General features: G+C 27.3%; 1 protein-coding gene across 1 annotated transcript; it reads right to left on the bottom strand.

Moving 5' to 3' along the window:
- Nucleotides 1-932: 932 nt before the first annotated feature.
- On the bottom strand, nt 933-24,087 carry LOC100209514 (ras guanine nucleotide exchange factor R). Its single transcript, XM_065790746.1, has 15 exons — nt 23,843-24,087; nt 23,388-23,476; nt 19,076-19,191; nt 14,225-14,320; nt 13,496-13,583; nt 13,089-13,306; nt 10,812-11,007; nt 10,492-10,720; nt 6,334-6,501; nt 6,146-6,237; nt 4,719-4,784; nt 3,701-3,761; nt 3,278-3,559; nt 2,513-3,130; nt 933-2,429 (listed from the first exon to the last, which is right to left on the bottom strand). The coding sequence occupies exons 1-15, from the start codon at nt 23,868-23,870 to the stop codon at nt 1,120-1,122; spliced, it is 3,657 nt and encodes a 1,218-aa protein (XP_065646818.1). The 5' UTR covers nt 23,871-24,087; the 3' UTR covers nt 933-1,119.
- Between the last annotated feature and the right edge of the window lie 1,422 nt (nt 24,088-25,509).

Below are 25,509 nucleotides of genomic sequence, written 5' to 3'. Positions count from 1 at the left end.
TTTTGTGTAACGCTTTGTTATATTTTAATCTGAGCTATGAATGCGTTTTGTAGATGTTTTGTTTATGTTAGTGTTTCGTGCACGTTATTGTTTTTAATGTGCTAATTTCACTGCTTCCAACATTAATAATAAATATTAATTATTAGGCAGGAAAATAATAACATTAGTGCTAATTAAATAATTATTATTTATGATAAACTATTATAAGGCAATATGCGTAACTTGTCTATCAACATTATTGCACATTATCTCCATTTTCGATTATTTTGGACTGAGGAAGTTCTTGATCTCAGGACGTTATTGTTCTTAAAGTGCTAATTTCACTGCTTCCAACATTAATTTTATGAAAAGTCATTATAAGACAATATGCGTAACATGTCTATCGACATTATTGCACATTATCTCAATTTTCGATTATTTTGGACCTCAAACGATCTTGATCTCAGGTCTTCAATTATTTAAATGCGATTTGCGCATTTGACAAATATACTTGGTCGGCGATTTTTAAAGCCTGTTTACACTGAAAGTTTTTATTTTGTCAGTGACTGAAATAATTATTACTTAATTTTTAAGGCCTATTTTCACTGATTTTTTTTTGTTATTGTTGTTGATAACAAGTAAAAATTTGTAAATGTATATGGGGGAGGGGGGGGGGGGAGAGGTCTTAAACTTGGAGTGGGTGGGAAAATTCTCCAAAAATTAATAAACGTCCTCCCTCTTTAATTAAGAACTCGAGAGTAAATAGTATAAATAAATCCTATACATTTTATCCTATTCTTTTGTTTAATATAACGCTTGAGTAGTGAATAGTTATTATTAGTAGTTAAATAGTTATTATTATTTTATTAAAATTATTTTTGGGCCACTTTCATAAAATTTGAGGCATTGTGCGTTACTGATCTATTGCGAATTTTCATTACCTGGAAAATAACTTTTTAAAAAATGACATCATTTTATTAAATATTTAAACTTTGTACAAGTAAAACAAAACAAACAAACAAAAAAATTTAAAAACATCTATCGAACATTAACATACAATAAAAATGTCAATATACATCTACAGAAAAGGTTATTTATGCGAACAACAGCGTAACAAAAACGAATAATATTTGCAATATATTATGTTGGTGCTAACTTTATAAAATTTTTTGCGGTTGAATTATCATACTTAGAAACACCATTCAAAAGATGATGTGAGTCGTTTAGAGTGCTTGTATTTGAAATTATTGATACAGTTTGCGACCTGGGAAACACCCCAACAGAAGAGTTTGTAGTAAGTAAAATATTTGTTTGTGGTATCCCTTCAGACTTTTTTAAAGGATTGTTATTTGTTCCGTTTATGTTATTAGAGGAAACTCGTGGCATAAACGAATGACTGTTGGTACTAGGAAGAGCTACCTGGTCATTGTTTGGTGACTTGATAAAATTTGTGGCATTTATATTTAGACGTAGTTGACCAGTCGACAAAGGAGCGATTAAAACAGGTGCTTTATTTATCTTTGGAGTGAAATGTTGGGAACTGTTTGTGAAAATATGATGCGAATTGTTTGCTTCTTGCACTTGAGATAAACTAATGTTTCGAGAAACTGGCATAACATTAGCAGTTTCCAAAGCGTTTGTATTAAAATGCGACGAAAAAACTGATAGAGATTTAGAAACAACAAACTGTCTGGTGGTTGACGCTATAAAAGATGCATTACTTAACGCCGAGGATCCAACTAAAGTCGAAGATGTTGTACTTAAGTGATGACCAAGCGGATGGAAAACGATGGGTAAAGATTTTGTTACTTTTTTTTCGATAAGCTGATTTACAACAGAAATATCCTGTGGATTCCAAACATTTATTTCAGATTTTGTGATTGCAATATTTTTCAACTGCTTTTTTAAAGCCAACTCATTGGAAGTCTGGTTAAAACTAGGCGAAGAAATTCTAAGTTCTCGCGATGTGACACCCGACGTTGCAAACTTCAAATCAACAGGTTTACCAAGGTGTTCTTGAAGCTTGGAACTAATCTGATTTATTGCAACAACCTGCTGCGCTGCCTTTTGAAGATCATTAATAGACTTAATTGATGCAGGCAAAGAATGGCCGTTATTATTGGGTCGCAGATTATCTACAGGATTAACATAGGGATTTCTTAAAAAAATCGACGAATCTGGAAGTAAGCGAACTGGATTTGACATAGAGCTCATTATAGGCAACGAAGTGTGAAATGATTGAGGTGAGCTAGTTGCACTTTCCGAATCTTTTCCAATGAACTCGCGAGTAGAATTTAACCAGCTTTCTACTTTAGAATGACTAGGCTGAGCAACATGATCAATCTGCGTTAGGATGGGAAAAGTGGATCGATCGATCGGTGTTGTCGCAGACGTAATTACCTCTCTTGATTTTACAACGTTGGAAAACAAAAGCATTTGACCACTTGGTGCTGAAATGAAATATACTTTAAAGTTAACAGCAGTATTTTAAAATAAATTATAAAACAATAATACAATAAAAATAATTGCTTACTTGTGGTTATATTGTTAATTATCGGACTAGGTTTTATAAGTTGCTGTGAAGGTTGAGTAAATATTACTTTTGGGATGTTACCACCGAGCCCATTCATTTGCGTCATAATTTGCTCTTTCACTTGTTCCCATCTGGGAGAATCGGCTGCGATATTTACTCCTGCACTTTTCATTTGCAACATAAGCTGTCTTTTAAGATCATTCCAAGTAATTGTAGTTGGGTGCGATTTAGATAAGTTGTTTGAATCTGACTGCGGAGATTGCAAGGACACAGAATTATTTTTTGGCGTGGTCGTTGTCGTGACAACAAGAGCTTTTCGCGGTCGGCCGCGAACAGTCGCTGATTCAGTGCTAATACGTGGCGTCAAGTCACTTATTTGTTGTTTCACAGGAACAAGATTATAGGGATGTGAATTACTTTTTAAAAGGGTGTTTATCGACACTACTTTTGAATTTGCCTGTAATGGAGCCAAAGCTGTATCTGCCAACTGGTGTAGTGGGTTCATTAATAACGAATCATTACTTTGATTTAAGTAAACAGTGTGGCGAGTAACTCCCCCAGTTTCTTGATGCATTGCATTTGTAGAACTGTTTTGACCATTAGCGAAAGGTTTACTATCTATGTAACATAAAATATTTTAAACTAAATATAAAACAAATAAAAAATTAAAAATAATTATTTTTCCATAATTTTTAATTATAAAAATTTTCATGCATTGTAATAATTCAAATAAATTTTTTTTCTCTAAAGCATCAGTTAACATACCTTGACACATTGTTGGTGTTTTTAAATCAGATTGAACTGATTTAGATGACAAACCTGTACTTACTGCATTCAATAAGTTAATAGCAGTAACAGGTGTAACTACTTTTTTTTGCTCTTGAGTCATGCTATTAATGCTTTTTCTGTTTTTAGTTCTTTTAGACCTGGGTGTCCGTTCATCACTAATAAAAAAGTTTTCGTCATCATCATCTAATTCTGGAGGAAATTCCTTTTTCATATGTTTAAGAAAAACGTTTTTTAGCTTCATTGCCATTTTAGTGAATGCTGAAATAATTGATTAAAGATCTTAGTGAAAGCTTAAATAATTAAAGATTTTTCGAACAGGTTTTAAAATCATAACAAGGCAATTAATCATTATTTCGAGGTAAAAATTAACTTGTTTCTAAACTGGTATTAATAACTTACAATTTGTGGTTCCATTATATATTTCACAGTTGTCAAAGATAAGATGAACATCGTTTTCAAACTAAATTTAAAATAATTACTTAAATTCAAAAATTCACATTAAATATATAAAAATAGGCATAAAGCATGTTTTAAATTTCATTCGAGTTATTTAAAAAGTTAACCAAAAAAGTACCCAACTTTTTTAATTGTAATTTAAAAAGTTGGGTACTAGATGTTGTACACATTTTTTAGAAACCTAATCTGTTATATCTGGGTGCCCCGTTTTTAAAGTTTAGAATAATGTTTAGAATTTTATAAAGCTTTCAACTTTTTCTTCTAACAATTTTGCTTGTTTCAAAAGCATTAGAAACTGATGTTAATGAGCCCCAAAATAAAAATATAAATATAAATTATTTTAAAATAATATGGATATTAGAATGATTCAATGTTAAAAACAAAAACTAATTAATATAAATTGAAAAAGTTGTTAAAAATATAATTTTATTAGCAACAACAAGAACAAAAAAAACATCTTATTATGTAATAATAGTAAACTAACATTATGTTTATAACATTGTGTTTACAATATTGGTCTTTTTTAAGTCTTCTTTTAAAAAATACAACTTCTTATTTTAATAAATTAACAGTAACTTTAATTTATTAAAGTATCTGCTTTGATTAGAAACTACCAGTTTTAAAAGTAAACAATGATAGTAAGATCTTATCATGTAATAGATCTCAATAAAAAAATAAAACTTAACTGCACAAAGCATAAAAATCAGATACAAACTAGAACCAATCCCAACATATTTAAATAGAATTATTAAGCGCAAGTAGCAATTATCAGTTATTAAAATAAACAGGCGATATTGATACAAGAGTATAAGAAAGAGAAAACAAAAAAACAAAACTAATTGACCAGCTAATTCTGATTTTTATTTAAAAGGTCACCATAAAGCAAACCAGAATTGAAATAAGCAAATAGTAAGATTAATGAAAAGTTGATTTTTTTAATCCTAAATATAAAAAAATATACCTCGCTTTTTTGTTGGTACACCTTCTTTCTGATTTTTTCTGCTATTGTATTTAGGTCCATTGGATGCTAGTAAATAATCATTTGCATGTAAAAACTATCATTATTAAACAGAGTTTTTTTTAACACAATTTTATTATTTTCAACATTTTTTTTAATAATGAAAAAGAATTTAAATTTTAAAACTAAATTTTTTCATTTAAAAGGCTTTAAAAGCAATCTCTAGTGCAAGAAAAAGTATAATTAGATTGTTAATTAACAAATGATTATGAAAAAGACTACTCTCTTTTTTATAATCTTTCATTTGTGAATTATAAAATTATATTTTACTGATGATTTACATTATACCACAAACATTAATGAACTTTTTTTTAAGGAATAAAATAGATATATAAAGACTTGCGCCAAGCAACTTGTTTATTTTAAAATTTACATTTTCAAAAGAAATCAATTGGCTAAAGAAATTAACTGCAGTTTTAACCAACTTTAAATAAAGAAAAACACAGTGCAAAATACCTGAAAAAAGTTATTCTAAATCTAAAAATGACTAAAATCACACTGCACTACTAGAAAAGAATATGTGTGCAATGCATGCCATCAGATATCAATGCGCATAAAGTTTCTGCACATCTTTGTATATATTAGATGTGTGATGGCCGCATACAGGTAAATTTAATCCTGACCTAGACTGTTGTTAATGAATCATTTATAAATAAAATAAAATATACTTAAGTCATTGTAAATAAAGATATTGGAAAATTTTAACCTTTTTAAAAATAACTATTCTTCAAAATGCTGACACATGCAAATAAAGTTTTTATAAAAAAATGTTTTCTTAGTGGTCTAAATTAGAAAATAACTTAATTTTGCTTAAACTGTAAAATACAAATTAGAAACTTTTCGATAAAATCTTTGATAAAAAATTTTCAAACATAAGTCAGGGGCAGTTTGAGTTTGGATAGAATAAAGCTCCAATCACTTTGACCTTTTGAAAGTTATTTAAAACCAGTATAAACATATTGGAATTCGCCTATGACCATAAATGACTTATCTTGAACACTAAAAAATTCTTGACACCCCACTGCTCATTAAATGAAACTAAGAAATAAAGAACTTAAATGAAACCAGAAATAGTCTAAATATATTCTATTATATTATACAGAAATAGTCTCTTTATAAACACAAGACTTTACCAAACCAGGCAAAAAAAGTATGTTTTAAAAAATTGTTAGCACATTCCAAGCTTTAAAAAGAGCATACTCACAATCTTTTTAAACACCCTTTTTATAAAAACTTATTTAAAAAATAACTTAAAACATATTGATAGTAAAATTTATTAATAAAACATATTGATAGTAAGACTTTTTTAAACTTTTTATAAAAATTTATTAAAAAAACATAACTTAAAACATATTGATAGTAAAATTTACCTTAATATATGTGTAATATTTTGGAGCATCTTCCTCATCAACAGGATCTTTAAATGGCCAAGAGTCATTGTGATCCAGCATTGCATGAACAACTAGTTCAAATAGTCAAAAAAAAAAAAGTAAAAAAACAAGTAGAAAATAATTTGTAACACAAAACCGATATTTTATAAATAAAATACAAAACATACCTCTCTCCATTGAATAAAGCATTTCATATTGCTCTGAGTCAGAGTCATCGCTATACACAACTTTTTTATTACTGCTTGACACACTGTCTGTTATTCGGGTAGAATGTAAAAGATCAGGATCCAAATTCAACTTTTGTTCTTCCCGTTGTTTAACACGCAATGCTCGCTCTAAATATATAAATATATAACACGTAATGCTCGCTCTAAATATATAAATATATAACACGCAATGCTCGCTCTAAATATATAAACAAACAGTAGGATATAGAGATGCTTTGATATAGCTTCTCTAGCTAGAATGAAACTAACGATACATAATTTACTGTATAAAAACTCTATCTAACTATCTTTTTAATTATGTATTTCAGGAGAAAACAATTATACTTCAAAGGTTAATATAATATATATTTTTTTAATTTTGTTTATTAGACACTGTTAAAGTTTAAAAAGATTGTTCTTAATATGATGAGAATTTTATGTTATTTTATTTTAATAGTTTTATTATATTTTATAATTATATATATGCACATAATATTTTTATAGTATTATTATATTTTATAATTATATACATGCACATAATATTTAATAAACTCTTGTTCATTGTTAACATAAAAAAAAATTTATTCAATTGTTCCAACATTATATTCATATTGTTATAATGAAGCTTATACTAAATGAAAAGTTCTTGATGTTTTAATAAACTTTTAAAACTTGAATTTACTAGTGTAAAATTTATGACTGATGAATTTACCTTGCAACAGAGGGGTATTTAAAGCTACAATAGCTTAGCGCATTTTCATGCATTTTTTCATGAACTGTATAAAAGTATATCATTTGAGGACAATTACAAACCAGGTAAAGTATTATTTTAACATTTTTCTTTTTTCTGTGCTAACTTGACCTGTAATAGAGCTGACAATTATTATTGTTTTTCTGTGCTAACTTGACCTGTAATAGAGCTGACAATTATTGTTTTTGATTATCTGCTTATATAACAACTGCTGTCAATACAACTGTGTAAACACAACTAATTCCAGTCTCCTAAAAGCATAGATGAATTTTTGAAATCCCAGAAAATTAATTTTATAAAAATTCAGGAAAACCCCGGAAAAATTTACAGTCAACAAATTGAGGAAGGTATGTGCGTAAATTCTGGATTGTTGGAAAAGGGATAAATAAAGTAACTAAAAACTACTGAATAAATACGTTTCTCTAAAATTCTCTAATATTAAATATATCTCAGTTTTACATAAACAACCTGCAAAGCGTAATAATTTATCTCCTTTTTTAATATAAAATGTCAGACAATGGTTCAGAAATCAATACTTTTTATTCTTATAATTTTCTGTTGCAAAATATTCATCAGCTTTTTTTTTATGCACTTTTTTTCAATAATAGATTCTTTATCTATTTTGCACCGTTCATGTGAGCCAATTCTTTTTTTTGCGTAGAATTTATAATAAAAAAAGTTCTTTAACTTTTCCGTTTTACTGATAAAATTCCATTTTTTTAATATAGCATTTGCATGCAGTTTGCAAATGACCACAGATGTTTTTGTTAACTTGGTCATGCAATATATCTTGTCTTTTAAAGTACCCAAGCACTATGGTCTTGCTTGCTAATAATTGATACTTAACTAAAGAGTACATTAAAGTATCAATATGATTTGTCTTTTTGTTAACTATGGTGTTCATCGTGCTGTATGATTGCTCAATGTGAGGATTACTAAATATACTTAGGCATGCCTTAATAATATTACTAAGCTCTAAATATTTTTTACACTTAAAAATTTCTGCCCACCAATAGTCAAGACATACAGGCTTTCCATCAGCAAATATGAGCTGAAGGGCTATATCAATCTGAAGCTGCATAACTTCTCGATGAAAAACTACTTTATTTAATCTACAGTAAGAAGAAAGTTGGGAGTTTTTTTAGCATTCTTTCTGTAATTTAGTAACCTTGAGACATTGGATCAATGCAGAGAGGCATTTTAATTAAGGGTTGTTAAAAGGAAATTTATTAAGTAAGTAAACTGGTGATTCAAGGTAAGCTTTTAGCAAGGTCTTAAAAAATGATGATTTGAAGTCAGGATTTTGAATAAATATTCTTGACAAATATTTTTCAGCATTACTTTCAAGATATATGTTATTCGAACAACGATACATTTTTTTATCTTTTAGGTTAAAGAATTTCAAGTTTGTTCCTGTTATATTTTTTATCATCTTTGGCTTAATAAAAATTTGGCTTAAGTTAAAATTGTTTTATTAAGCCAATTTTATTAAATTCAATTTGCTCGTCATAAATTCAATGAACTAATAGTTCTTTTTGTTCAAAAGGTAAAATGTTTTAAAAATAGGAAGAATTTCAATGTTCAAATTAATATAAAGTAATGATTCATTATGTTAAAAAAATAAACTTTTAACAATTGTAGCTTTTCTTTCACCACCTTATTTTATTAGCTTTTTTTGCTGCATTTTATATTTTATTTTTTCTATTAGTTTTTTACTTTCATTTGATAGCCTCATTGTCACTTTCATCTTTATACAGGGAGATGTCCTGTTTTGATAACCAGGAAGAACAAAATAAAGGTAAAGCAGGCATCATCTCAAGCATAGGAAGAGTACAATCTAAAACAGAAAACCACCGTTAAAAAACCCTTTGCTTTGGAGTGTTGCATGTGACACCTGTGTGTTGACAAAGTATTTTCAGAAATGTATGAAGATCTGGGGCTAAACTTAAGATCAATGTAGATATCATCCAGTAAATTTTCCACTACCTTGCAGAAAAAAATAAATTTTTTGATAAAATTGTGCGCATGATGACAAATATGACCATCAATATCCAGTAAGTGAGAAACCACTTTTCTTAATCTTGTTTCAAACCCACTAATTTTTCCCCTCATATGATCGGTAGAATTTGATAAATTGGAAATTAGATTACTTAATGGAATTGAACTTTGGTTAAATAAATGAATAACAGCATTAAAAAGACTTTTGGCATTTACCATAACAAGCGATAATGATGCATAGTGTTTTAATTCAACTTTATTAGTTTTGTTGCAAAAACATGCTCCGAGTATACTAAGAACCATCTTATATTTTTCCAAGAAGCACTCATCTATGTTAAGCGAAAGCATTTTTATTTTCATATCAAAAACAAGATCAGCATGAAAAGCTCCATCTTATCGTTCTTGCAGCTTATACAAAGCAGTTGTTCAGAACATTTTCAAATTTGTACATCATATCTAAAACATCAAACCAAATAATATCTATGACAAAATTATATATTTTTATGTTCAGTTAGGGAATAAACTTACCACTCCAGCTTTATCTAACTTTCTTATATAGACTGAATAATACTCTTCGTTATTATTTTTCTCTTTAAGCCAATTCAGTGAAACTTGTTTTTAATATTTTCATCACAGAAATATCAGATAAACTCTCAACTTGCATTTTATAATTTTTTTTTTGATAGTAATAATTGACAACAAAAACTTTTGTAAACTTTTAAACTTTTAGAATTTAGATCAATTAACTTCTTATGAAAAGAAATTTCTAATATTCAAAAAAGTTAATTTGAATATACTAAAAAGAAAAAAAAAGCAAATAAAAATTATTGAGAAAATTAATCTCGTGAAAATTTCAGTTATAGAAAACATATTTGCTTAAATGCAAATGTTGTTGTATTTAAAATTTTATATATTTTTTCACAAATCAATAGCAAAAAACGTCCTGAAATTTCCAAAAACCTAAAAGAGTTTTAAGCGAATTTTTGGAATTCCCGAAAAAAACTCATCTATGAAAAGTAATTGATACAAAATAAGATAATTTTTTTTTTGATGATAAGGAGCAAACAAGCTTTGCAATGGGTATTTCATACTTTCAAAATATCAACAAATCCATAAAATACATTTTATACTACAATTAATAAATTATAAAACTAAATAATTAGGCATTTTACATTTTCCTTCAATATTTTAATCTAATATTTGCAGTAATTATATTGTAGTGGTATTGATTTTATTTTAATAAGATATTTAAAATAAAATTGGAAAATGTAAACATAACCTTATAAGAAGCTTTATGAATAGTAAATCTAATCTCAAAAGGCTTTATGAATGTAAACCTACTCTCAATAGCTTTATAAATGCAAACCTACCCTCAAGAAGCTTTTCTCTTTCTAATATTCGCCTGTTGCGTTCTTTCAGTCTCTCTTCTTTTTCTTGTTTGTGTTTTTCATCTAGTTCTTTAGCTTTTTGTAAATTTTTAAGTAGTCTTTCTTCTTCTTGCATTTTTTCTTCTTCCTCTCTAATCTTCATTTTCATTGTAATTCTATCAGAACATCTCCGTGGAGCCATCAATAACATCTTACGATTATATAAAGCTTCCTTTAAAAAAATGCATCTCAAAAAATAATTTGTATACTTTTAAAACTAAAAAAATACTCAATAACAAATACCAAATGATCATAAAACTAACCTTTTCTTTAAATAGTCTTTTTATGGTGACATCAAGGACAACGATCGCATCTAACAATTCTTTCTCTTTCTTATTCTTTTTACTTTGAAGTTCTTTCAAGAAGTCATCCCAATCCTGTAGAGTAGAACAATGGAGAGACCATGTTTTGTTTGTTGAACTTGCAGTATCAACACCATTGTTTAAATCAGATTGCTTGCTAAATATAATGAACTTTAATTATAATTTCATATGTAATAACTATTGCAATAGATATAAATAAAATTGTAAACAAAACATTCAATAAACAATTTTAAAGGAGAAAATGGTGAAAACTATCTTTGTCATATTTTAATAATGACAACACACAAAAGATTAATTTTAACGCTTTCTAGAGCCAATTTGATTTGTATGTCAATATATGTTTTACTTTCATCCACAACCACCTTCCTCCTCCTCCTCATCATCATCAGCAAGCAGTGCATTACATGTGCACCTCTTGCTGTTAGAGTTAGAGATAACTTTTTTAAAATTGACTCAGGCCTACCTTATTCTTGCCCTTAGAACCTCTTTTGTTCCATTAGCTGATTCACTTATATCTTTGAGATGACAATACTTAGGAGTCATCCATAAATCATGCCACGCTATAAGAAGGGGAGGGGGGGTCGCGACGATTCATACAAAATTTGCTACTTAAGTGTTACGATTTTGTGACAAGGAGGGGGGGGGGGGGAGTGAAGGTCTAAAACAGTTGATAATTGCGTGATGTAATTTATGGACGAACCCTTACCAATACATGACCTTTCCACCAAAAAATACATTTTCTTTAAAACTAGCAATATTAAGAGCACCTTTTGCAAGTATTGTACAGCATCTTTTGTGAACATAGCATAGAAATTGTATGAGCAATAGTTTTCTTTATTCCTACACAATCCATGTAGCCATTTTTCAGTATTTTCTACTTGTTCATTCTTGACTTTACAATGCTTTATTTTTGTCTTAAGTTTATCCTAAGCCCATTTGCTTCCATTGCATCTTTCCAACACTGAAGCTTTAATAATAAAATTTCTTCAGCCTCTGCAATCAAGCATAAATCATTTCATTAGAAAAAAGGCAAGCCAGCACTGAACTCTTTAAAGAAAGCTTTGAAACAATAATAAAAAGAACTCAACACTGAAACATGATGCACAACAGCCTTTACTTGAACTTCTTTTACTTTATCACTCTCTCCCTATCTTTTATTTTGTTGTTGTGACACTTTCGTACATAGCCATGATAACTGTCAAATATTGAATCTGTTGTTTCATTTTTGGCCTAAACCAAACTGCATATTATTGATTAATACACTGCTTCTAATTTTGTTAGTAACAATTCTTTTTAAATTTTCATCATGCAATTTATTTCCTCAATAAAAATCACATTCTAGTGCTTTATATACTCATCACTAATGTTTATTATATACAAGGGTTTAAAAAAAACATGGCTTTTTTAATAAATTGAAAAATACATGCGTATTTCAATTTTTATAAACTTTTTTTTCTCTAATAATATTTGTTACCACTTTTAAATTTGTTTGCATATAAAAATTTCAAAATGATGAATATTGCCACTTCAAATAAACAAACTCTAAACATAATGATAAAATTTAACATTAGCATATTTAAGAGTTATTTATTGTTATTGTATTTAAGAGTTATTTATATAAATTTGTTTGTTAAAAATAATTTTTGATTTTTGCTTTTTAATAATTTTTTTTTTTATTAAAGTTGTTTTTCAAAATAACATTTAAAAACTAGTTTTCATAATTTTTGATGCTAAATTTGTGATATTGTGGTATGCTATTGTGATGTGTTATTTGGATGTTAAATTTGTGATATTGTGGTATGCTACTGTGATGTGTTATTTGGATGTTAAATTTGTGATATTATGTTATTGGTAAGTTAAATTTGTAAAAATGCAATGAGTTGATTAGAATGTATATAGTGACCGAACTTATGAGATAGTATTAAAAGTTCTGTTAAACTACAATAAGTAGACTAGTTGTAGAACACTCAACACTTCTCACAACCAAGAAGTTTGGAGTTCAAATTCAAATCTTCTTGAAGTACCTTCTCAAAATGTTTCTCTGTGCAACAGCCTCATATAACAAGGTTCATGTTTCATAAATTATGTTCAATAGAGCTCCAAACAAAGTTAAAAGAAAATTGAGTAGCCTCCTCCACTGTAGTGGCCCCCGCTGGAGCTATAAGGTGAAATTAATAAATAAAAAATTATTAAGCAAAAGTTAAAGAAGAATTTTACTTTTTACAATTTTTAGTTGCATCAACTTTTGCTTTTTTTCGAACTGGTCTTCCACTTTTTGTTTTGGTCGGTATAGTATGATTAGTTTTAACATTTTCTGATTCCATTTTGGAAAAATTACTTTCTTTATATAACCGAGTTCCATAAAAATACCAATATACATTTCCATCAACATCTGTACCAACTGGATCGATTCTCATATGATCAGAATCAATGTTCTATAATATAATGGATAAAATAAGTGTAACATTAAACTGAGATTAAAGTTTATTAGTAATATCACTAAAGATTTTTGCTGATATTTATTTAAAAATAAAAGGTAATCCTTATGCCATACAGGATAAAACCTTTTATTTTTCATTACCATATTATAACAAACTTTAATGTAGATATTTTAAAGGGAATACCTTAGTCAACTCCATGACATCCTCTAATTCTAATCGCCAATTACACATAGATAATAAAACTTCAACTTTGATTTTTGCATTCAGATATCTGTTTAAAAAAAGATTCTAGAACTAAATAATAACTTAAAAAAGAGAATAGTAGTGAATTATATTAACTAGAATGAAAAACAGATTTAATAAACATATATATATATATTAGCCCTTGGAATAAGAAAAAATATATATATCAGCCTCGGAACATAGAAAAAAAATCCTCACTTATACAAAACTTTAAAAAAAAAAATTAAACCTGATTTTTTTTTTTGAAAGCTTATATAACATGAGTTTTTAAATATATACATGTTTTTTAAAAAAAGAATCTTTGTCAGAGAACGATACCACTCTTTGTTAGAAAACAAACAAGTATTAATGTTTTTGATAGTTTGTTCACTGGTTTCATTGTTTCCTGGTAAGTTATTTAATGCACTTTTTTTATACAAATAACCACCTGGTCAGCAAACTCATTTTCTGACTCCAATATCAAGGTACTTAGTTAAACACATTTTAATGATGTATTTATAGCAATTATCATAAATGTCTATGTTGCAAGCTAAAAATATCTTATAATAAGGTTTGATTAACAACTTTACAAAAATACCTTCCTAAAGAAAGAGAATACACACTTCAATTTTGATAAAAATAATTATAAAAAGACAAACAAAAAATTTATAAATTTAAAAAACAATTTACTTGAAATCCTTCTTTTCAACAGGATTATCAATGTTTTGTTTTTTCTTGTAATGAAAATCTAACAGATCTTTTAGGTAGTGATTATAGTTTTCCAGTCTAAAAAAAACAAAGAATAAAGAGTAATATAATAAAGATTGCTTTCAAGAAATTAACTATACATAGTAAGTGACCAGGACCATGATCCTGTTTAAATAGTAATATTAGCAAATGTTATTTTCAATGTCTAGGATATATATTACATGATAATGTATAATACATTTTATACTATATACTTATGTAGAGGATTTTTTATGTACCTAGGGTCACCCCACTTTATTTAAAACTATAAAGTTCAAAGTTATGCTTCTCAGTCAGGTGATTAGTTATAAAAATCTTTATTTTTTAATCCTATTTTGATTCTCAGTGTTGCCATGGAAATACTCTATGAGAATCAAAATGGCAAGCTATATAATTGGAAAAGGCTTTTTAATGGTCTAAAGTAAATTTTAATGGTCTAAAGTTTTGCTGATGGTATCTTATATTGTTTAACAATCCTAAAAGAAATGCTTTTCAATTTGTTCTTGTATATTAGTGTTTGTTACTTAAGTACCAAATGTGATGTTCAATAAGTTTCCTCACATCAGACCACAAATCCAGATTTGTTAATAAATTACTTTTTTTATAAAGCTACCAAGTTTTGTACCTAGGGCCATATAGTTTGCTTGTATCTACTGGCATATAATATGCATACATACAGGGTAGCCAGCCAAAAGCTAATTTAAAATTCCAGGACTTTTCAAGGATTTCTTTATCAACCAATTTACATTACTTGCTTACTTAGTCTACCTTTAATGGGATCCCAAAGTGCCGAGACAAGTTGTGTTCATTTTAAAGAGAATGATAAAAAAAAACGTTTGGGCAGAATTTTTTTTAGTAAATCAAAATAATAAATGTATATCAAGAAAAACAACTTTGTCGTTTTACTCGAAGCTTTCTGTCTCCATCTTAGCCAATCAAACAAAGTCTTTAAAATATACGGCGCAATCTACAGACTTTATAATTTATTCAAGTGCATTTAATTCAAAAGAGTTTTAGTAAATGATGTCATTGTAGAACTTTTTTCTTTCGAATCAATATTATTTGTTTTTGTTTTAAAAAAAGCATTTATTATCAATCGTACGACTTTCCTATAAATTTTATAACAAGCTAAATAAAACAATATTTTTTTATAGAGCGAGAAAACCAAATAAATTTAAGATTTTTATGTTAAAATATAATAAATATAATAAATTTTTAAAAAAGACGCTGATTATCTTATTATATATTCTGAATCTTTTTTCTTTTTATGTAAACAATGTGAACTTTTTTTCTAAGTTATTTAAGCCGTTTATCAAAATGACGTTTTTGTTCTCCTATCGAAATGACATTTTACATATTCTTAAAATTTTAATTAATAAAGAATTTTGGTAAACGACATCATTTATTAGAGATAATTGTTGAATTCTTAAATTTTTAACTAGAAAATGTTATAGATTTTACACTGAACAAATTTGAAGACAGCTTTTTGTTAATTAAAGCAATAATTATTGTTTTATGGTAATCATTCAAGACAGATGGCGATTAAAATTGTCAATGTGTTGCAGCGCGCATTAAAAAACATATTTAATACTTCCCACCTTATGTCGTATTTGGCAAGTATTTTACATTAAAGCCTGTCTCTTAAAATTACAAATCAAAAAACTACCAAAATTGACAATAAAAAGTTTTTCATTAAACAACTTCAACTTTAAAATTGACTCGATAATGCTACACTTTTCTTGACCAATAATTGTTTAACTTTAAAAATAAAATAAAATAAGCAATACATGTTTTACAGAACAAATTTCATTAAATATATTCTTGCATGATTAAATAAGAATTTTGAGAATACTTGTACCCGATGAAAAGTTTAGCAAATAAATGCTGCTAATTAAACTTTCATAAGGTTAACTCTTTTGCTACCAGCCGTTTTAACAAAAATCTTAACGATGGGACCCCACATTTTTTAAATAAAATTTGGATGGCATAACATTGACAACTAATGTTATGCCATCCAAATTTGTTAACACTGAATCTTTGTTCTTTTTGAAGATTGCAGATTGGTCATGAGATAAAAGAAAAATTATAGTGCAGACTTTCTACAATGTTGAACACTTTTGAGTTTTGTGCAAATAGACACCAAGAAATTTATCAACAGAATCAGTTAATTTATTAAAAGACTCAAATTTTTTTTAATTGAACACATTCTACACCAACTAATTCATCATACTGTTGTTTTGCATCATCTGCATCGTCAGTTGAAAGCCAATTTAATGCACTTAATCTCTCAGCAAGACCCTTGAATTTCATAGGGGATACTCCCTTACTTTAAACCGTTTCGTTGGGAGACAAAGATGAAGTATTCCTCACTAAAGAATACTTCAATAGTCATCTTTCTTGTAATTTTTGCAATAACATTATGGTAATCTGTCTACATTCTTTCTTAAATTCTAATTTCTCTACTGGTTTTCAATAAAGAGAGCTTAGCATCTGTTTCAATGCTGGTCTTATAAACACCAGAACTTAAATCCTAGTATCTAACTCTAAAGTCCATTTTTTCATTTTTGAAGATAACATTCATACTCTCATCATATGACAAAACAAAGATTGGTGATGCCCTGACATTAGAAAAATGCGGATCTCGGTAGTATGGTGCTAATCCAAAATTAATAAAGTAACATGTTGTTTTGCTTAATGCAAACTTTGATGCTATTGTACTGTCGGAGAATATGAATTTGAATATTTAATTTAAATTTTAGCACTATCTAAAAGAAAAATGTGATATTACTACATTCAAGGTCCATATTATTTCTGCCTTGGAGATTAAAGATCCTCAATAGTAGGCTGTGCTGATTTATAGTTTATTTTTTTTATTTTTTTTGAATTAGGAGAACTTTAATGTAAGTTACTGATAGCTGCTTCCCTACCAGATGATTTTTCTATAGTAAAATTTAAGAATAAAAAATGTAAAAAAAAAAGTTAAAACTATCCTGTAAAGAATACAGTCAATAAATTTCCTATAAGCTTTCCAAAATTCAAGAAAACATATATTTAAATAAAAATAAAAAAAAACTTAAACTAAAATAAAATCTAACTAACTACCAGTAAAGAATTTGCTGCATTATGTGTCTTTACATTATATTTATGCTTCTTACCAGTTGCTTGAGAATACAAGGCAGATACTCCCATGTTAGAAATATCTATATTCATTCTGCACCAATTGCATCTTGCTTTTTTAAAATTTGAAGTACAAGATTTTACCCCAAAAGAATATTTTTTGTTATATAGTTATTCTGTTTGAAAATGACAGTTCTTTGTCTTAGGCATTATATTAGTTATATATTATATTTTTTAAATAATTAGTAGATCTTAATAATACTGACAGTAACAGCTAACAAAAAAATTTTTTGTACCTCAGAAAATACATAATAAATTCAGTAGAAATTTACGCAATATTTATAATATTTATGTAAAAGATAAAAACATGATAACAAAATATTGAACTGATTCAAAAAAAAGTTCCAGGACTTCCAGGATTTATTGCTAAAAGGGGTGTTTTTCCATGACTTTTCCAGGACATATCAAATTTAAAGGACATTACCAGGTTTTCAAGGACTGCTGGCCACCCTGACATAGTATATATATATATATATATATATATATATATATATATATATATATATATATATATATATATATATATATATATATATTTTAAGCAGATTTAAGCAGATGTCATTTTTTTTAAAGAAGTTTATTTATTTTGTATGTTTATATAATAATTTAAAGTAATATTCAACTCACACAAACACAGTAAAGTACTAGCTTAGGTATATCTTTTGTTTCATTTAGTCTAATTATTCTTGTGTACTTCTATGTACATTTGAGACACTTTCTAATTTATTCATGTATACCTCTATGTGCAATTGAGACTCCCATTCTCACCTATTACATTACAAAGTGTAAATTAATTCTTTAAATATTTAAAAGCTAATCTAAGATTTTTTCAAATCAGCATTTTCACTTGAACATTAGCCAAAATTTAGCTGAACCAAACACTTGGTTTTGCCATACATTTGCTGTATTCTTATTAATACTTTAGTAGATTCAAAATGATCTCTACCATCTATGATATTTAAATATTTAAATTTATAGTTCCTCATGGAAACATGGAAATTTCAATAATACTTACTGAAGTTTTGTTTTTTTTATTCAAAATTTATAGTTATCATGTTGTAAAAAGCATGAAAACTATTTTAAACAAGACAAAAAAAAAATAATCTGATAGTAAAAAGACATCATTTTTGCTTTTATTTTTCAATTTATGATTGCATGTTTTTCAGAATATTAGCAACAGCTCAAGAGAAGCTTGTTTTAAAAGTCTTAAAACAATACTAGGATCATTTTTATTTAATTAAATAAAATTTGGTATATATATATATAATATATATATATATATATATATATATATATATATATATATATATATATATATATATATATATATTGATTGTTAATTCAATATAGTATTTACAATGCATGAAATATCTATTGTTCAGTTATAAAAATATTTTTTACCACAAAATGTTGTCTTAATAAACAACTGTCATGCAATTAAAATAATCCATTTATTTTTCTACATTTTCACATTTATATTTTCATTTTTTTTATATTTAATTTCATTTACCTATCATTAGTATAAGTAAATGCTGATAGAAGTAATTATTTTTATTTTGTAATACAATCCTTTAGAAGAAACGCATATAGAATAAAAGAAAATTTCATATTACTTACGTAATTTGCAGACCATCTTTTGTTTTATAAAATCCCCTTAACAATCGAACAACCAAATCCGGAATAAAACTTGAAATATTTTCTGAGCCATCAGCTAACAATGACTCTTCAAAATCCTAAACAAAAAAAAATAAAAATATAAATAATATAATTACAATTATTTATACTACTATATTAATAATTAACAATAATTTTACATTTTTTTTTTTTTTAAATCTAATTTAATTCTACAACCTAAATAAAGTTGTAAATATATATATATATATATAATTCAATACAAATCAGAATATACAGTTAAACTATATAACAATTATTTAGAAGTCTCATAGAGGTATTAGCAAGATTTTAGGTGTTCAGAAGTCTATTATTTTTCAACCTAAGTTAGCCTCGTTTCTCTTTTCTAAAGAATGTTTTTACAATCTGTTGAATGACTCTAAGACTTCCTTTAGATTATTCCTTTAGATACATTGAAGGGTTTTAACAGTTTATTCTGCTTCCTACCTGGTTTCTGATTGTGAATAAAATATCAAATATTGTTCAGGAGAATTTAGATATAATACATGATACAGGCCTACATGAGCAAACTGGTCCTACACACTTAGTGAAAACTCTTTGTTGGCCTATTGTTATTTATACACGATGGACTTGTTAGCAAAGAAGTGCATTTTCTATATTTTAAGGAATTTACTGCCTCAGATTTAAATTTTTTTATTTTAACTTTAGACTAAAAAAAATGTTTGTGTATTGTTTTCCATTGCTCAACTTTGTTTATTATTTTCATTATTATGCAAGAAAATATGAAAAGTTGTAGGAATACTTGTGCAAGAATTTCAACTCATGAAACTTTTTTATTTATATTTCAAAAACAGACATTTTTATTTTCAAAACATCTGCACTTTCTTGAAGGAAAAAAATTTAAATAATTTTTGGTACCTATTTGATAAAACTTAATTATGAGCACAATTTACATTTCTAACCAGAGGAGTAAAATGTGCTCATGAATAATTAGAACTTGAGAGTCAAAAAGGAATTTGAATGCAATTCATAATTTTGTGTGACAAAATGGATAAAAGTTTATTTTATAAAGCACTTATACAAACAAAAGAAAACAAAAAACAAAAAGGAAACAATGACTATAAAACAAATATTTCAATTTTATTCTGTTTTAACTGTATACTGAATAACAAAAATTACATACATGCATACATATATACATATGAAAGTTTATTTACATAACGTGGTATATGCAATTATGTTTGTGTTTTAATGTGCCAACTTAAATAAAAAACTTTACTTAAAAACTTAACAAATAACTAATAATGACAATTAGTCATGTAAAAAAATAACTTCAAAAATTTATCAAGTATAAATTAACTAAAAAATATTATTAAAGTGCACTTTTATGCGCTTAATTTTTTTTTAATCAAATATTCAAAAGATAAGACTTTTAGATTAGAGAAACAATCAATTTTTAAACCTGGAGTTCTTAAGTATAATGGTAGCAATGACTCCAGGACTCTAGGCTAAAAAATAATATGTTCCAAGTCATTAAACCTCATGTATTTTTTTATCATTGCAGATCATGTCTACCAACATATTTAGATCTTCTGAACAGCAGAGACCAAGAAAAAACAGAGATAAAAAGCTGGAGTCCTTTTAGGACTCTACATCCTTGATATATATACAGCTCTTGGAATTAGAAAAATGAGGTCAGCAACAACTTGTCGATCTTAAACTGTTGGAGGTTGGCAAAAAAATTTGACACAAATGGATTACCATATAACATAGAAATGAAGTCGACGATTCTTTACTAGCCTCAAATACTTTTAGGTCAGCAGTTAGTTTGGTATTGTCTGATTCCTTTATAACTGTGCTTAAAATTTTTATTCTTAAACAATTTTAAATTAATTAGAAGCAGACATTAAAACCTAACCATAAAGCAGACTTGGAACTATTTTACTGTACTTTGTCATACTGTAACCAGGGCCAGTGAGAAGAAAATACATTTTCCCTGAGCCTGATCAATCAAAAGGGCCCATAATTTTTTGTATTATTAAAATTTACTTTTTATTATTATTTTTTTACTAAATTTTTATTCACGTAAAGCTGAACAATTACTGAGTAAATTGCTTAACTTTACGTGAATAAAAAATTAAGCAAAACTCCTTAGTTTTTATTCACGTAAAGCTGATCAATTACTGAGTAAAAGCAATTGCTTATTTTGATCATTTTCGGCAGTCAACGACTGCCGAAAATGATCAAAATTGCTGTTTTAACCTCCTAAAATAAATATAAAATTTTTTGAGTTTTAAAAAATAAATTTACAAACAAACAGATTGTATTATACAAATACTGAAATGTCATAACATTAAAGAGAAATATTTTTAAAAGGCATAAGACATAAGCTATATCTTTTTTTCAAATTCTTGTTAATCCTTAGTTTTTTTACACTGTAAAATCAATGGTTGCTTTTAATATACTTAAGAAAAGTTCTTATTTATTATTATTTTTTGTTGTTAATTAAAAAATTCTTTTTAAACTGTTGTTGTTTTTTTTAATTTTTATTTTCAGATTCTTGTTTTATTTTTTTATTACATATTTTTTTTAAACTAAATCTTTTCAAAAATTGCATTAAATACAAAATTTTATACAGTAGTGGTATAGTGATAGAGCGCTTGCCTAATAAGCGAGAGATTCCCAGTTCAATCCCCTTAACACCCTTGGTAGTATTGTGCTCAATTTGTTTCTCCATACATCAACCTTATTCATCAAGGTTTGTGTTTTGGAGTTAAAGAGTTGAGAGGATTCTAACCACAATTAAAATAGCCCAAGGTCGGCATTGCGCAATGTTGACCTTAAAGTGTTTGAGGTCAGCAAAAAATTGCTGACCTCATTTCTATGCTTTATGGCCTTTGTATCAACTTTTTTTGCCAACCTATAAATGACTGAGGTCAGCAATAATTTGCTGACCTCATTTTACTTAATGAGGGTTGATTTTATATATTTTTTATTAAATCTTTTCAAAAAGCCTAACAAAATTTTATATTTTCTATAGCTATGCTTTGTTGCTATTTAAAAATAACTTGAACTTGGTATGAAAAATTAAAAACATTTTCTTTTAAGCCCATTCAAAACCATTAAGAGGCAATAAATTAAAAAAAAACTTTTTAATTTTTTCTCAAAGAAAACCAGCAGTAGTAGTTGCCATAGTAGTATTAGTAGTAGTAGTAGTAGTAGTAGTAGTAGTAGTAGTAGTAGTAGTAGTAGTAGTAGTAGTAGTAGTAGTAATAGTAGTAGTAGTAGTAGTAGTAGTAGTAATAGTAGTAGTAGTAGTAGTAGTAGTAGTAGTAGTAGTAGTAGCAGTAGTAATAGTCCCCATATTAGTAGTAGTAGTAGTAGTAGTAGTAGTAGTAGTAGTAGTAGTAGTAGTAGTAGTAGTAGTAGTAGTAGTAGTAGTAGAAGTAGTAGTAGTAATAGGTATCTAAGTATTAAGTAAGTAGTAAGAAAGTATAAGTAATAAGTAGTAAGTAATAAGTATTAAGTAGCAAATAGTAACTAGTAAGTAGTAACTAGAAGTAATAAGTTATAAGTAGAAAGTAGTAAGTAGTAAGTAGTAGTAGTAAGTAGTAAGTAGTAAGTAGTAGTAGTAGTAGTAGTAGTAGTAGTAATAGTAGTAGTAGTAGTAGTAGTAGTAGTAGTAGTAGTAGTAGTAGAAGTAATAGTAGTAGTAGTAGTAGTAGTAGTAGTAGTAGTAGTAGTATTAGTATTAGTATTAGTATTAGTAGTAGTAGTAGTAGTAGTAGTAGTAGTAGTAGTAGTAGTAGTAGTAGTAGTAGTAGTAGTAGTAGTGGTAGTAGTAGTAGTAGTAGTAAAAGTAACAATTTAAAAATGTTTCACAAAAATGATAGTTCATAAACTATTTTAATCACTTAGAAATATAGAACATAACAATATAACAGCATTAAAGTAAATCAAATTTTATTCAAATTTTTAACAATTGACAATTACTTATTTTGTGATTTGTAAATAACAAAAATAAAATAATTATCTAATAGAGACTATTGATACATATTGAAATTAGCAACATGCTGGCTAAGCTCAAAGAAAATATATTATAATAATTAATAACATTTTACATGGTTACATGTATACATAACAATTGTATGCATGTCTACATAACATGTATACATAACAATGTATACATGTATACATAACAATATTACATATTACACAACAATATATTACATGGTTCAAAATTAGTCTAACTTTTACTAACTTAACTAAAATTTACTTTAGTGAAAAGATTCCTTACCTCGATTTCAAAATCAATTAAGTCAAATGATTCTTTAAATACATGAAAGTAATAAGAGATGGCAGGAACTTCATGCCAAGTGTGTAGTTCTACAAAAATTTTCATTTAAAAATTTTCCACTTAATTGCAATAAAACCGAACAATGATAACAAAAATATTAATGACTTTTATGTAGAATCAACTTATACTAAATTTTAATAGACATTCTATCATTAAAATATTGACGGTTATAACAACAATCAAGTCTATTTTAGTTTATTGCCCAGCTTTTAATGATTATTTATTTATAGTTTAAGGTTAAAAAATTTATATTATTTTTATAATTTACTACAAATTTACGAATATTTACGAAATAAAAATCTTTTACTGTTATGATTCGGGGCGAAAAAAAAAAGCTTTTTTACAGCGTTTACTCGAATATCATAATAGCATAATTAACTCACAACACAACTTACCGTCCATTTCGATTTTCTTTTCTTTCATATTGAACCGCGCATAACTGAATCTTTTTGGAGATTGGGGCAAATAACGTTTCAAAATCAATAAATGAGCATTTTTTTTTACAACCAAAATAGCACTAAGAACACTGAGTGCGTTAGTTCCAAAACTGAAGTGATAAACAATGATTTTTTTTTAGTGAGTCATTAAATTATATCAATTTGCTAAAATGAACAGTTTATGCATTTTTTTTTGCAACAGTAAGCGTTTTTTTTTTTAAATTAGTGTTTTCTATTTGCCTAGTCGGTCGGATAATTGTATGTTGCCATCATTTCGATTTTCTCTTTGATGTTTTGTTATTAATGATTTTTAAGTTGTTATTTTTTTTATTGATACAATTTAAAAAAAAATTCTTATACTAAATCTGCTGCATTTTTTTTTTTTACATCTGTTATATATAACTGTTTTTATTAGTTATTTTTAGAGCGTGATGCGGTGATATGATTTACTTTACTCTTATTTTTTTAAATATTGACTACTTATTTTAATAATGATTATTTATTGTAATATTGACTTTTTTTTTAAGCTATTAAACTCTTTCATGATTATTACATCGTACCGAGAGGGAGCATTTAACCAGAAATTTCAAGCCTTCTTCTTTCCTCATCTTCATCTACTTCTTGAATTTTAAAAATCAACTATTTTTGAGGGGGGTGCGTGGAAGCTGTGAGACCCATCCTCCCCTCCACACACTCACACCTGGAGAATTTTTTTTTTTAACTTTTTTTAGGTGCTCCAAGAAATCCTTACGGTCTTATCACAGAGCACCGCGGATGAGAATTTAATTGGAAGATCACGCCTCCTTCCAAACCGATGTCGCAAAACTTACCCAGAGGTGGAGTTTGAACCACAGATCCTTTGTTTATGAGGCAAGTGCGCTACCACTGCGCCACGGCTGCTTTGAATTGCCCCTGTATTAATGTGTCCTTCTTTATAAAGCTTATGAAGAAAGTAATATTCATAAGCTTTATAAAGTCAAAACAAATTTGTCAAAACGAAATAGATTTAAGTGAGAATAATTTGGACACATCAAACAAACCAACTTTATACGAAGGCGCATACAATGCACCAACCAAACAATCTCTTTTTTGATGCAGTTAGATTACCAAGTAGGTCTTTCAGATCATTACTTTGTTAAAGCCGCCAGGCATGAATTGATTCCACCATCAGTGATTATCATTCAAAGAAACAATATCGGAAAGCCATAGCTGCAGGCTATTCAAGGTCAAGTTATATTATAGTTAGGTCACGCAAACATTTGCACTCAACTGTCCTTGCACACGAAATAGATTTTCATTTTTGAACCTTTTGTTAAATTTGGAACTAAGTAACCAGTAGACATTTTTACAGTTGATGGAAGCCTTATAAAATACGGGGTACTGGAAAATTATAAAAACTGCTTTTTCACCACTTTACCATGTAACTTGGATTTCTTTTTTTTGGCCTCCAATTCACATGGACATTCAATATGGGTTTCAATTGTGTTAAACAAAAAGAAGCATTGGTTTGAGAATTTTTTTCTACGACTTAAAAAATAGTCATTTTGATTGATAGTCATTGATCAGTCAGTAAAACAATTAATGTGAAGCTAAAAAATAGCATTTTTACGTTTGCTGGCAAAGTT

The sequence above is a fragment of the Hydra vulgaris genome, chromosome 02 (genome assembly GCF_038396675.1).
Source record: "Hydra vulgaris chromosome 02, alternate assembly HydraT2T_AEP".
Classification (NCBI taxonomy): Eukaryota; Metazoa; Cnidaria; class Hydrozoa; order Anthoathecata; family Hydridae; genus Hydra; species Hydra vulgaris.
This window is presented reverse-complemented; position numbering and strand designations above follow the sequence as displayed.